This window comes from Euphorbia lathyris, chromosome 7, assembly GCF_963576675.1.
Source record: "Euphorbia lathyris chromosome 7, ddEupLath1.1, whole genome shotgun sequence".
NCBI classification, from domain to species: Eukaryota; Viridiplantae; Streptophyta; class Magnoliopsida; order Malpighiales; family Euphorbiaceae; genus Euphorbia; species Euphorbia lathyris.
Window position 1 is genome coordinate 82399371 of NC_088916.1, and position 15550 is coordinate 82414920.

At 36.3% G+C, this 15550-nt stretch overlaps 1 protein-coding gene across 1 annotated transcript; it reads right to left on the minus strand.

The window, feature by feature from the left end:
• Positions 1–6341: 6341 nt before the first annotated feature.
• Positions 6342–14211, minus strand: LOC136200777 (RCC1 domain-containing protein RUG3, mitochondrial). Its single transcript, XM_065991219.1, has 6 exons — positions 13644–14211; positions 12512–12651; positions 11544–11738; positions 9645–9773; positions 9366–9521; positions 6342–7087 (listed from the first exon to the last, which is right to left on the minus strand). The coding sequence occupies exons 1-6, from the start codon at positions 14177–14179 to the stop codon at positions 6882–6884; spliced, it is 1362 nt and encodes a 453-aa protein (XP_065847291.1). The 5' UTR covers positions 14180–14211; the 3' UTR covers positions 6342–6881.
• Between the last annotated feature and the right edge of the window lie 1339 nt (positions 14212–15550).

Consider the following 15550-nt stretch of genomic DNA (forward strand, 5'->3'; position numbering starts at 1 on the left):
CTTTGGGACATGGAACATAGGTTCTTTGACAGGAAGATTAGCTGAAATTGTAGATGTTATGAAGAGGAGGAGAATAAATATAATGTGCCTACAAGAAACCAATTGGGTTGGAGCCAAGGCTAGAGAGATAGCTCCTTGGGGTTATAAGCTTTGGTACTTAGGAAATGATAAGGGTAGAAATAGAGTAGGTATTCTTATTGATAGGGAGTATATTGATGATGTAGTAGCGGTGTCTAGGAAGAGCGATAGAATTATGAGTGTTAAGCTAGTGATAGGGGATGAGGTTGTGAATGTCATTAGTGCATATGCGCCACAAATAGGATTAGATGTCTCTATAAGACAAACTTTTTGGGAGGACTTAGAGGAAGTGGTGCAACAGGTTCCTAGGGATGAAAAAATGGTACTGGGGGGTGATCTCAATGGACACGTGGGTTCTAGGCGAGATGGGTTTGAGAGTGTTCATGGAGGGTATGGTTTTGGAGATAAGAATGAAGCAGGAAATGATATTTTGGAATTCGCATCAGCCTATGACTTGAGTATCATGAACACATGGTTTATGAAGAGAACATCCCACTTAGTGACTTATCGGAGTGGCGGTAATGCGAGCCAAAATGACTTCTTCTTAGTAAGGAGTGCTTGGAGAAAGAGTTATATTGATTGTAAGGTGATCCCTGGTGAGAGTACGACAACCCAACATAGAGTAGTGGTGGTTGATTTTCGAAGTAGGAAATGTATAAGAAAACAAACACCACAAGTAGAGACTAAGATTAAGTGGTGGAAATTGCAAGGGGAGAATCAACAAAAATTTGTGGATGAGATGACCAAAAAAGATATTTGGACTTGTAATATGGATTTAGATATAGATTCGATATGGACTAAGATGGAGCATAGTATAAGGGAAGTAGCGAAGGAAGTTCTAAGGGAATCTAAAGGTAGCATGCCACCGGGTAAGGACACATCTTGGTGGACAGAAGAAGTACGACAAGCAGTAAAGAGTAAGCGAGAATCCTATAAAATATTAGGGAAATGTAGGAGTGACGAGAACTACGAAAAATACAAAGAGGCTAAAAGGGAAGTAAAGAAGGTCATACGAGATGCTAGAGCAAAGGTGAATCGGGATCTGTATACAAGATTGGATACGAAAGAAGAGGAAAGAGACATATATAGAATTGCTCGGATGAGAGATAGGAAGACGCGAGATCTCGGAAAAGTTAAATGTGTGAAGGATGTGGACCAGAAAGTCCTAGTTGGAGATAAGGATATAAAGGAACGATGGAGGTCCTATTTTGATGACTTATTTAATGGAGATCGCAGACAAGATGTTGGAGATATAAGTATCCATCACGATATGATAAATCATGAATGCCTGCAGAGAATTCAAAATGACATTAAGTAAGATGAAGTTGAAGAAAACAGTAGGACCTGATGACATCCTTATTGAGATTTGGAGATGTTTGGGAGAAAGAGGAATCGAATGGTTGACGACGTTCTTCAACAAAATTTGGAGAAACAATAAGATGCCATCAGAATGGAGGAAAAGTATCTTAATCCCTTTGTATAAGAACAAAGGCGATGTCCAAGATTGTGCCAACTATCGGGGAATCAAATTAATGAGTCACACTATGAAACTTTGGGAACGAGTAATCGAACAAAGGCTAAGGAGGACGGTGAAAATCTCGGAAAACCAGTTTGGCTTTATGCCGGGAAGATCAACTATGGAAGCCATCCATCTAATGAGACAATTAATGGAGCACTATCGAAATAAGAAGAAAGACTTGCATATGGTTTTCATTGACTTGGAGAAAGCATATGATAAGGTACCAAGTGAAGTACTTTGGTGGGCCTTGATAAGGAAAGACATTTCGCGGAAATATATTGACGTCATAAAGGACATGTATGAGGGAGCATGCACGAGTGTACGTACTAGTGTTGGGAAGACTGAAGAGTTTCCTATTACGATTGAAGTGCATCAAGGTTCCGCACTAAGCCCATTTCTTTTTGCCATCGTTATGGATGAAATAACAAGTTCACTTCAAGATGGTATACCATGGTGCATGCTGTTTGCAGATGATATTGTGTTGGTTGATGAGACGAAAGAAGGAGTGGAGAGGAAGTTGGAACTATGGAGACAAACTCTAGAATCTAGAGGCTTTAAGTTGAGCCGAAGTAAGACAGAATATTTGGAGTGTAAGTTTAGCGGCCATAGGAGTAGGGAGGCAGGGACAATCACCCTAGATGGGAGAGTTGTTTAGGCTTCGGATTGCTTCCGGTATTTAGGATCTATTATCCAAACGGATGGAGAAGTAGATGGAGATGTTGCTCATAGGATTAAAGCTGGTTGGTCGAAATGGAAGAGTGCTACAGGTTTCCTTTGTGACCCCGGCATGCCTAATAGATTGAAGGGAAAATTCTACCGGACGGCAATTAGACCAGCATTGTTATATGGTACGGAGTGTTGGGCAGTGAAACACTGCCACATCCATAAGATGTCGGTGGCGGAGATGCGTATGTTGAGATGGATGTGTGGTCATACGAGAAAGGATCGGGTGAGTAATGAAATAATTAGGACAAAAGTAGGGGTCACATCTATTGAGAATAAAATGAGAGAAAACCGACTAAGGTGGTTTGGCCATGTGAGACGTAGAGCGCTTGATGCACCGGTTAGGAGAACCGAAGAGTGGCAAAGGGATGTAGTGGTGAGGGGTAGGGGAAGACCTAAGCAAACTTGGAGGAGAGTGATCGAGAGTGATATGAGTTTACTGGGGATTGAGGAAAATATGGTAGTGGATAGGACGGAGTGGAGGGAGCGAATTTGTGTCGCTGACACGACTTGATTTCACGGTTTTATATGATGGTTCATGTTAGCCGACCCCGAATCATTTCGGGACTAAGGCTTTGTTGTTGTATTTATTGAAATAAAAAATGAAAAACTAATAATGATTAATATTTTAAATATTTAATTTATTTTATAAATACATTATTTACGCTATTGAATATAAATATTAATTAAATATGATTTTAATATTTAAGAGGATATGTAAATTATTTTGTATTTAAAATTATAAAATCATATACACATGAAAATTTAGAAAATTATTACTAGTACAGTTAAATTTAAAATTTAAAGTTAAATGTTTCAACTTATTAGATTCAATGATTTTCTGATTTGATTTGATTTTTTTTTAATTTATTAAGCTAACTGTTAGAGGGCGAGCCTTGACGCAACGGTAAACGTTGTTGTCGTGTGACTAAGAGGTCACGGGTTCGAGTTTTAGGAGCGGCCTCTTGCCAAATAAATTAGCAGGGGAAGGCTTGCCCCCAGTACACCCTTGTGGTGGGACCTGTTGGTCCCGTGTGATTAGTTCCAAGAGGGGGTTAGAAACTAATGTAACTTTTTAGTCAAATAATGCTGACTTAATTAATTAGGTCAGCTTCCAACTCAGCACCAAGATTACTCAGTGTCAGCTTCTATAACCGAGTACTCAGCACAACTCTCTCAATTTTACAATTGATACAAACTTGTTCTTTCTAGATGAAGAACACTTTAGATGATTACAAAATCAATCTACCTTTTACACAGAAATGGAAGTTTGGTGTAAGATCTTTTTCTTGTTTGAATGTGCTTTGTATCTTTTCTCTTTTTCTCTTGTATTTTTCTTTGCAAAATCGGCTTAGGATCCAAGCATGAACTTGTCCTTTTATAGTTGAAATCTGAATGCACAATCATTTAAATCCGGAATTATCCGTTGGATTCAAACGGCTCTTTCTTGCAACATAGTTCTAGTCAGCTTCTGATTTGCAGGCCAATCATGTCGTCTGAATTCCGCAGGCGTCAGGGTTGTCTTCTTCCCGCAGGTGTGTCTTCTAGTGCCTGTTCGTCTTTTAGCTAACGGACAATTGACCCATGCATCTCGAAATGGACTCTGTGCGTAATTCCAAGGTTTCTATTATTGGTGCAGACAGTTGTCGGATCATGTCTTCTAGCAAACGGATCATTCATGCTGTCCAGACAAACACTCAGCTTGACTTTATTAACGTTGCTTTTGTTCTTCGCTTCTGAGTTGCTCTTACTCAGCTTCCGTGGTCAGTTTCGTCTGCAAGCTTTAGTTTAGAGAAGGACTTGCGTTTCACTCAGCTTCTTTGGTCAGCTTCATCTTTAAATATTTGTTCTGCATCTTGCTTTTCTTCTGTCTTGCTGAGTTGCACTCCACTCAGCTTATGCTGAGTTCTCATGCTGACTTCGTCCTGTCTTACTTTTTAATTCTGTCTTTATTTATACTTATACTTACCATCGAACAAACATATTAGTACAATTAAATCAAAGCACTTAAATTTAATTGTCTCTTAATCATGAATTAACTTAAATAATTTTGTCAAATCAAAATCATGTGGAAAGGTGTTTCAACAGGACCCTCGCTCAGCGGGGACGCGTAGTGCACCGGGCCAGAAAAATTAGAGAAAGATAATTTTTTTCCATAAATTTCAACAAAAAATCACAAAGAAACCATAAAAATTAGAGAAGAAGAGAGATAATGAAAGAAAAATGAGAGATATGTTAAGTGATAATATATATAATAAAGGTATCTTGAGAAAGTTAATTTGAAAATATATAGTTTAGTAAGAGATATTGTAATAGATTAAAAATGCAAACGAACTTCTCAATTGAGCCACTTTTATAATTTATCATATTTTAACTTGTATAACTAAAAGCAATTTTGTAATTTCATTAGGGGTGTAAACAATTGGCTCGTTAATATCTCAAGTCGAGCTCCTTCAAACCGAATTTTGACCGAGCTGAGCTTTTATCAAGTTGCTAACAAAATTTAACCAAATTCCTCATAGATATATAAAATAAGTAGCGGAGAAAACAAAAAACCCTTATAAATACAATAATAGGTCTATGGTTTTTGGAGAAGTATCAATTTAACCTCTACGTACAAAATAGTACCAATATAGACTTAACGTTTAAAAATGGTACCAATTTAGGTCTCAATAACAGAACGAGACACGTCATTGATATTACTCTGTTAGTAAAAATGACGTGTTCAATCCGTTATCTAGGCCTAAATTGATACTCCCTCCATTCTCAAATAAGTGTCGTTTTAGATAATTGTTTTTGTTCTTTTTTAAGTGTCGTTTTCGTTTTTCAATAAAATTTAGTATAGTTTTTTAGTCTAAACATTTAAATTTTGTCTTGATTTATGTGTTTTTTAAGCTTTCAAAGTTTTTTCTCCGACCATTATAGGAGAGAGAATTTTTATTTAGTTAACCCATGTAAATTTATTAATTTAAGTACATATAAATTGTGTTTCTTAATTTGTGTGAAAAACTCAAAGACGACACTTATTTGAGAATGGAGGGAGTATCATTTTTTAAACGTTAAGTCTATATTAGTACTATTTTATACGTGGAACCTAAATTGATACTTTTCCAAAAACCATAGACCTATTTTAGTACTTTATCCCTAAAATCTTTTGCGGTAAATCCACAATTATAACACAAAAAAAAAAAAAAAACGAAATCAACATCCGATTCTAATGTTTCAGTTTAGCTTAAATTCATAAACCTTCCACAATTATAATACAAAAAAAACGAAATCAACATCCAATTTTAATGTTTCAGTTCAGCTTAATAAGTAGGGATATGGTATCAAATAGACCTAAGATTTTTTTTTTTTTAAAAGTATCAATATAAGCTCCACATACAAAATAGCTACAAGGAGTACCAATTTAAACCGATAACGAAATGTGATTTGGTACTATTTTGTACGTGGAGAGGCGATAAGGTTAACGAGGCCTAAATTGGTGCTATTTTGTACGTGAAACCTATACTGGTACTTTCCAAAAAACTAGACCTATTTTGGTACCTTATCCCTAATAAGTAATATATCATTTTTGGGTTGACACAAATTTTTTTAGCTTGGCTAGAGTTGATATATTAACCCGAATATGACAAATATTTAAATATACTATTATATTCTCTCATATTTTTACATGTCTCATTTATTAATAAAGATAATCAAATTACAATTATTACTTACAAACACGACTCAAACTTCCTATATTGTTATAAACACATTACATGAACCCCAACATGATATTAACAGACTTTTGAATGGCTAGCGTTAACATATTAATAAAAAAATGTAAAATATTTAGTAGTCCCTACATTTGTGCCTAACAGATTGTTTAATCCTCGTATTTTAATAATATACTGCTAGTCATTAACTTTGGTTCTATTCAACAGTTTAGTCCATCTATAAGGGCCTTAACTGTTGAATAAAAAAAATAAGAACTAAACAATGTATTAGTACTATGACTAAACAGTGTCAGATAAAAATGTACGGACTAATAAATTATTTATCCACAAAAAATGCATAAAATATTTATAAACAGTATCATATTCTCCTATATTTTTAAAAGTACCAATTAATATACGTACACAATAAAACTACATGTAACTCAAAAACACAACACGAAATCGACATTAACTTAATTAGGTTAACATGATTATGACACTCAAGATTTTGGATTGGGTGACGGTGACTCATTTTGACACTAACCCAAAATTGACACGATACGAACCCGATAATTGCTACCTCTACTCTACACCTAGATCAGTAGAAATTAATGAAAAAACACATCAACAGAAAAAACCTCCATCACTATGTCATTATCCTGATTATTATTTCGGAATATTCTTGGACAAGTTCATCCAAGGTTTGTAAGCATCAGTTGCAATCTATGTTGCACGAAAATTCTTCTTCACTGCCGTTTCCGCGTTTCCTAGCTATATTTTTTTTTAGAAATAACATTTTCCGGTATCCGTTTCCGTGCAACATAGGTTGCAATAGATTCCTACCTCTGCTCTGGAGAATGTGTTCATAAATCAATCCCACAGCTTGATCTCAAAACCAAGCACATTGCATGTGAAGCACCAATACTTACAGACAGCACTTTGTACGATCCCATTTCGTCCTCCTCGCGTAGAAACATGAGCTCCACTGGACATGGTTGTACTTCCGGTAGCCCGGGAACTCCCAATTGTGAATCTTTGCCGTTTCCCCACATGTACAATTTCCCTTTATCTGTTTAAAATTGATAATAAAGCACTTCATAATACGTAAAAACCCGAACTTTATACAACGGTTCATAGTTCAAAATACTCAGACATACAACAGATTTTATATCAGCAATTCATCATGCATATATAGCAAAGTTGGGAATAGCAGATAGTTTAAAAGCGTGCCTTAGCGTGCCTCACTCAAGGCTCAAGGTAGTGAGCCTTGATTGCAGAAAGGGAGGCCCTGTTTAAAAGCTCTCGCCTTGTGCTCGCCTGGGCCTCAGAGCCTGAATCAAGGTGCACCTCTGTGTTTTCACTAGGTTTTTTTATCTTATTTTTGTTTTCTATTTTCTGTTAGACAAATGTTCAACTAATCTAATTTAAATAAGATTAATCTTAATCCTTGATCTAAATAAGAATATCAAGACACATAAAATTTAGGGTAAATTTCAAATAAAACCCCTGTGGTTTCACTAATTTTCAGATAAAGGACTGTGGTTTACTTTTTGTCAAAACGGGGATTGAGGTTTCGCACTTGGATTAATGCTATTAAAACCATCGACCTGAAAATGAAAATTTTTAAGAATTAAAGTTGTTCAATGTCATATTCTTTATGGAACTACATTTTCGATTTTCGAAAATCATCTTTTTTGGAACTTTCTCTCTCTAGACATTAACTTTCTCTCTCTTTACCAAACATCATCTAAATAATCTTAAAATAAAAAAGTTGAAGAATTAAAGTTGCTTAGAACATTAGTAGTTCTTAAAATATGTCATTTTTGAAGTCGTCAATGGTGATTTTAATAGTATCAATCGAAAAAGTCCTTATTTTGCTAAAGTTGAAAACTTCAATCCTCGTTTTGACAAAAAGTAAATCACAGTCATTTATCTGAAAATTAGTGAAACCACAGGGGTTTTATTTGAAATTTACCCTAAAATATATATATATATATGTCCACTTTGTAAGGATGTAAGGATGTAGAGGCTTAGTATTTTGTTTCTCACAGTCAGTAGGGTTGCAAACTTGCAAATGGGGCGGGGTGGGGGATGAGGACCCCATTGATGAAATGGGGGAAAATCATCCCCGTCTAGATTCGGTTCCCGTAGGGATCCCCATTTCTCATTACTTAAATTCTAAATAAAAATTTCATTAGTGTAGTTTAAAATTTTGTCGTATAATACCATGAGGAAAATATAATATTAATTCAATTACTGTCTTCTTTTCTCCCAATGCTTAATTCTTCAATATTCGAGTTATCCAATTGTAGGCTACAAAATAAGTAATTATAAGTTTAAGAATATTAAAATATCTAAAGGTGGGAGAGAGGTCCCCGTCCCCGCCTCCGGAGATTCGTTTTCCCCCATCCCTACCACACAGGGAAAGTTAATGGGGATTTCCCTTCCCCGTGGGGGCAGATCCCCTACGAGGATGAGGAATCCCCACCCCTGTTGCAACCCTTGTTGAAAGTACTTAAACTAATTTGTCAAATATTTCTATGAGTTGATACTTGAAATTCGATTTGGGCTAAATTGATCCCGACTATCAACTTTAGAGGCACAAGACAAAACCAACACTTGTACCTTCCATGTTAAATTTATGTGCTTTAAAGTGTATAATTATACTCATGTGTCGTGAATTCATTGGTCGGGAGTATTACTCCAGGAGTACTGTAAAATTTCTCCATGTACTATCGATATGTTACCATGCTTCTAAAAGTAATATACTAATTACATTGGGATCATTCAACAATCAACAAGAATGAGGGGAAGTGTCAATTTGACCCCACCTACAAAATAGCACAAATTTAACTCCAACGTTTATGAAATGGTGTTAATTAAACCCTAACGTTCCATCTTTTTCTGCTCCGAGGTAATTAGACGAGGCTATAATTACACTATGTCATAAACATTGGGGTTAAATTGGTGATATTTTGTATGTGGGGATCAAATTCTCAATAACCTTGAGGTCATTTGGTACCTTATTCCATTAATCAAATAGTACTAGGAAGTAAAACTTGTTACAACAATATGTTGGCGATTATCCATTTTGTGCAGTCTAGTTGAATTTTGATTTGAAATTAAGTGCCTGTTTGGTTTTCTTTTTTGTAGCTCATTACTCCAAACAATAGATCTACATTATTTGATTAGGATTGAGAAACAAATCAGCTAACATCTATCAACTATGAGCTAACAACAAAACTGAACCAAACAGTCCCTAAAGGCACATACTGATGTAGAAACAGTTTTTTAACCAAAGAACAAACAGAACAGAGCCATATAAAATTTGCTAAACTCAAAATTACCAGTTATAGCGGCTGAAGATGAACCTCCACAGGCAATATAAACAACATTTTGATCAGCTAAAGCATCAATCACCCGTGGTGTTCTTTCGCTTTCAATTGAAGAATGACCCAGTTGACCATGTCCACCAAAGCCCCATGAAAGAACTCTGCCTTCATCTGATACAGTAAACCAAACGAATCGAAGAAATAGTAAGTGATGCTACACAATCTGTAACTGTAAAGGTTGCTGAAAGGAATAATAAGAGAAAAGGAGCAGGGGAGGACAATTATTTTATTTACCAGTTAATGCAAGGGAGTGATATCCACCACTTGCTACCTGAATAATGCGAACATTTTCAAGGCTAGGAATCGGGTTTGGTCTCCAACCACCAACCTTATCTCCTCTTCCAAGCTCGTAGTTTGAGTTTGCTGAGAGACAGAGAGAAAGATGCTAATTAACTTCTTTAATATGTTGCATGGAAACTTTGAATTTAAAGTGTTTCGCATTTTTGAAACGTTTTGGTAATCGAAACTACTTGTATGAAACGTTTCGAGTCACATTTCATTAATTTGAAAAAATATGAAGCTCATTTCTTAGAACTTGGAAAGCCATTTCCTAGGATGTAATGTGTTTACAGAAGTGCATAAATGCTAATCATATGTTCATTAAATCCTTAATATTTTTCAGATCATCTTCTAAAATAAAAATTCTCATTTTTCCCTCTCTTATGCAACTTGTATGTAATCTTTTTAATATATATAAAATTAAGCATACATTGTAATTTTAAAAATTTATCCAAATATGTTCATCATTTACACGTTTCTCCCACATTTCTGTTTCCTATAAAGGGCGGCCCGGTGCACTACGTGTCCCCGCTGAGCGAGGGTCCGGGGAGGGGTCCCACCACAAGGGTGTACTGGGAGCAAGCCTTCCCCTACCAATTTATTTGGCAAGAGGCCGCTCCTAAGACTCGAACCCGTGACCTCCTGGTCACACGCCAACAACGTTTACCGTCCCACCACATTTCTGTTTCCTATATTTGTTAAAAATATAATTTTCCGGTTTCCGTTTCCATGTAACATAGCTTTTCTAGCGTCATAAAGACGAAGGAAACGAAAACCCAAACAAATAATGCTTATAAAGCAAAGTACCCAATATGAAAGTAGGTATGCTACTAAGAAAACAAGAAGAGAACCATCCTTTGAGTTAACTAAATAGAACTCGAGTCTCAATACAATTTGGGAATAAGAATAGCGTAAACCATAGTTATTAATGGCGCGCCAAAGGCGCACAAGGCTCCAGGCCTAGCGCCTTACCACCCTCCATGGTGGGGCAGTCACCTTAGTGAGCGCTAGGCACGCCTTTGTGCGCCAAGGACAGAGATCAGAGGCGCGCCATCGGTGGCATATGTATGTATTTATTTAGGGTTTTTTAAAGTGTTCTATTCTAGGTTTATGTTCACCCTTGGATTAGACACATCTAAGGGTTCAAAATAAACAAAAAACAAAGAAAGAAAACAAAAGATACACGTTTGAATTGGAAGAGTAAGAGTCAGAGCCGCACAACTGACAACACAATGATCTAATAAACTTCTCCTTATGTTTACTGCTAAGTTCTAGTGCTCATTCTAGAGTGATATTTGATTTATTCCACTGTGTTTATACTTTATACTATGTTCGTACAAATAAAATTGTGTTTGCATTCAATTATTATGCACATGTACAAACAAAATTGAGAATTGATATTTGATTGATTCCACAATGTCTGTACTTCGTACTATCACTACTAGGTTTGTACTATGTTTGTGCAAACAGAATCGTATTTGCTTACTTGTACAATTATTATGCTAATGTACATGTACAAACAGTAACAAACACTTAAACAAACTTTAACAACTACGTTACGCATGTATACAAACAAAATACATGGTTTAGTATTTATAACATTTTCATCTAGAATTTATAATTCCTTATAGTTTAAATATTATCATTTATAGTTCTATAAATTTTATTTTTGTTAATGCTCCTTGTGTCGTTTTGACGTGCGCCATCACCATGCCCCATGCGCCATGGCTCCGGACCCCCTTGCACCATGTGCCTTTAATAACTATGTGGCGTAAACCAGTTTAAACTGCCACAGAATACTAAAAAGAATGCAATAAAAGCAAGAAAGGATGAAGTAGAGGCATGAGAACCTACCTCCCCAGTTCCAAATTTGTCCCTCCTCTGTCAACACTGTTGTGAAGAAACCACCGCAATAAACAGCAGCAACAGGAACTGTTAAAGCTTTTACTTTTGAAGGAACACTGTATCCACCTCCTTCATTAGGACCTCGTCCAGGGCCAAGGCCTAACCTTCCATCACCTTCATCTCGACCCCATGTATAAAGCTCCCCTACATCCATAAACAAGTGATTTCAACAAAAGACTGCGAAAACAGTGACCGTGTAGAATCAATTCATTAATTTCCCTACAATATAACCTCTAACTGTGATCAAGCAATAAAGAAAGAAATCCAATAGCCATTCTCAAAAACCTAAGTCGCATGCGAACTTGATTTTAAAGATGTTCACATTTCGGCAACAAAAACTCTAGCAGCTTGAATGCAACATTTTCGGTCACGTTTCTGTAATTTAACAAAATTAGAAGCTCGTTTCCTAGGATGTAATGTATTTTGAGAAATGGATCTATGCTAATCACATGTTCAGTAAATTCTTAATATTTTCTAGATCTATCTTCTATAAGCTTTCAAAATGAAAAATCTTTTTTTTTCCCCCTATTTATAGAGTATTAGTGATATTGATGTGTCATAGAACCAATTGAACTAAAAGCTCGAGCTGATAGTTAAGGCCCAATCATATATCTTATATTAATCTCTGACACACACCCACACGCAAATGTCCAACCCGCGACCGTTTGGTCCAAGAGGCTCTGATACCATGTCATAGAACCAATTGAACTAAAAGCTCGAGCTGATAGTTAAGACCCAATCATATATCTTGTATTAATCTCTGACAATATGCTTGAACTAGTAATAGAGTATATCTTTTTTTTTTCCTGCGCCTCGTGTTCCTTAGGCGAGCGCCTTGAGTCTAGGCTCCAGGACCCCTTAGCGCCTTTAACAACTCCGAGTCAAATAGTAAAAAACTAGAGAAGATAGAAAAAAACCTGTATCGGTAATAACAGCAGTATGCGTGCCACTAGTAGAAATATGACATATTTTCCCACTCCAAGAGCCTTCAACCAATCTAGGCAGCAGTTCTCTATGATAAACAGAATGTCCCAATGCACCAAAACCACCATAACCCCTGCAGGCTTCATTTTTAATGACACAACATAATCAAGCTACAAAATTCAGCTCAACCAATAGCAATTATGTCAACAAATTAGACGGTGTCATAGATTAATGGAGGGATAGAGTACACAATTAACCCTACGGTTATTGAGTGAGAACAAATTTAGACTTCACATATAAATCATCCTATGTTAGCGGTGGTCCCACTTATGGGGTTAAAATAATCCGTTCTAAGAAGAAATTTTTGAATATCAATCTATCCTATGTTAGCGGTGGTCCCAATCCTATCTTTCCTTGAAGTCAGTCCAGCGGCTTTGATAGCTATAACAAAAATTGAAAAAAAATTTCTGGACATGATCTTGCTAGTGAGGGTAATGAAATTATCTGTGTGAAGTACACCGGATACAAAGTATGGAAAGGTGTCGAGAACTACCCCACCAGGACTGGCGGGGTACACTGAGTTGAAAATAGCTGATCTACTTTATCAATACAGGGATTTCGCTATTGGGTCAGGTCATTTCAGGGCAAGCGGATCATTTATGATGAAGAGGATGCCCCAACAATAGAAAAGTTTCTTCCTAAGTTTGTCCCAAAATCATTTCGCCTCCAGTTGCGACCATAATTACCGAGAGCAAACATATTAAACATATTAATTTAATGACGACAACATTTTGTAGATGGAACAATTCCAAACTCCACTAACAGAAGACCATTCCCATTAATTTGGTTCCGTATTTGTGCTATCTAAACTACATTAGCTTCCACATGTAACCAAAGTTAGTGTTAATATTACACGGTTTTATACAAAGAGTCTAAATCTGTTCTCTTACACTACAATTAATGAGAAATTTACTTATATTGAATCTTCCATTAATGGGGTATGAAATTGCTCATTCTACAAAATTAGCGAAAATACTGCACGTTTTTACAAGTAGATTCCAAATTTGTTGTCGGATTTAAATTTGTAGCAGTGAAAAAAATGCAACAATGAAATTAAGTACTGACCATGTGAAGACCTGACCGGGAGAAGTCACAGCAACAGAATGAATGCCACCTAGAGCGAGAGATTGAACGCAATCCAAATTAGGGTTCAAGGTAGGAACAAAAACAGGATTTTCATGTCCAAATCCGAGACGACCACCATCTCCTTTCCCCCAAATCCAAAAATTACCATCCAGAATCAATGCTGAATGAAACAATCCACAAGAAATACCTACTTCCACAGCTTGTTTGTGAGCAATCTTTTGATCTTCCACACGAAGCCGGCCAGGGGTTGGAGAAAGAGCAAAAGTGGAAGGTAATACCTGAAGATTGGCCACCGGAGCTGGATACAATCGCGATTCTTCGATTCCGCCACCTAGCTGACCCGAGGCGCCTCTTCCCCAGGAGAGGAGTTGGAGTGTCACAGCATCTTTTTTGTTGTGGTCGTTGATTTCGGGGCTTTTGTATAGAATCGGAACCTTGTTTGTTGAGGCGGAGGATGAAGAAAAGCGGCGGGTGAGAGTGGCTGCAAGGCGCCGCCGGCCATGAAGAAGAGTCATTTCTTACTAACTTTGGCTGCCACTTCAGTAGCTTGCCGTGGGTTTAAGAATGGTTTTAATAAGCACTAATTACAAATCTAGCCCAACTAAAGGGTCTATTTACATATCTAACCTACTTTGCTTCCATCTCATCAAATTAGACACTTTATTTCAATTCATCTTGTTCATCAGACTCTCAGCAGCTTCTTCACCGTCCCAAACCGACGAAAAGATGGTGGTTTATAGAGAGAAGAGATTATATTTCGTTCAACATTTGAAGAATTAGTGTCCGTGGAAGAGGGATAGGATGGAAAGCTCAAAAAATGAGAAAGAAAAAAAATATAACAATTGAACTGTTGCGATGTCATATTTGCGACGAAATGCGACAACTGTTGTCGCATTTGCGACGAAAGACGACAACTGTTGTCGTATTTGTGACGAAATGCGATAAATTTCGTCACAAATGCGATAACAATGGAGGAAAGGGAAAATGGAGAAAATTGAAACGATGCTATTATAGATGAAGAAAGAGGCAAGACCAACGAGAAAAGCAGACGTATAAGCTAAAAACATACAATTTCTACGGGAAATTGAACATAATACGTCAATATCTCAAAAATCGCTAACTATTGGTATCAGAAATTGAAGAAGATGAACCGAAGAAGAAGTTGAAACAAAGAAGAAGAAGATGAAGAAGCGGATGAAGTGGAAGAAGGAGAAGCAGGAGCAGATCGATCGATCGAATAGAACTAAAGGCTCGTTTGGTTCGCGGAATAGAGGGGGAATAGAATAGCCTATTCCTAGCTATTCCCACCTTTGGTTGATTTTTTTTTATGGAATAGCTATTCCATTGAATCCCTATTCCTTGATTTCATGGAATAGCTATTCTTCAATTTAGGTTAGGAATAACCTATTCCTAATATTATATTTTTGTAATTTACAAAATTATCCTCCATTAAATCCTCAATCTTCTCTCTAATCACTTTCCCAAATCTTATAAATTTTTGTCAATCCATAATTTATATCATATAAAACGTGAAAAATGAAAAAATGACGAAAACGTTAAAAAATGTAAAAATACAAAACACGAAAAATGTGAAAATGTTACAAACACGAGAATATGCAAAAAATAAAAAACGCGAAAAACATGAAAACGTGAACAAATGCGAAAAACACGAAGACGCAAAAAAAAAGCAAACACACGAAAAACACAAAATAGGAATAGCGCGAAAAAGTGACAAAACACGAAATATTAAAAAACGTGAAAAATAAAAACACGAAAATGCGAAAAAATACGAAAAATGCTAAAACACAAAAACGTGACAATATGTGAAAAACATGAAAATGCGAAAAACGCAAACAAAACACGAAAACGTTAAAAACACAAAAATA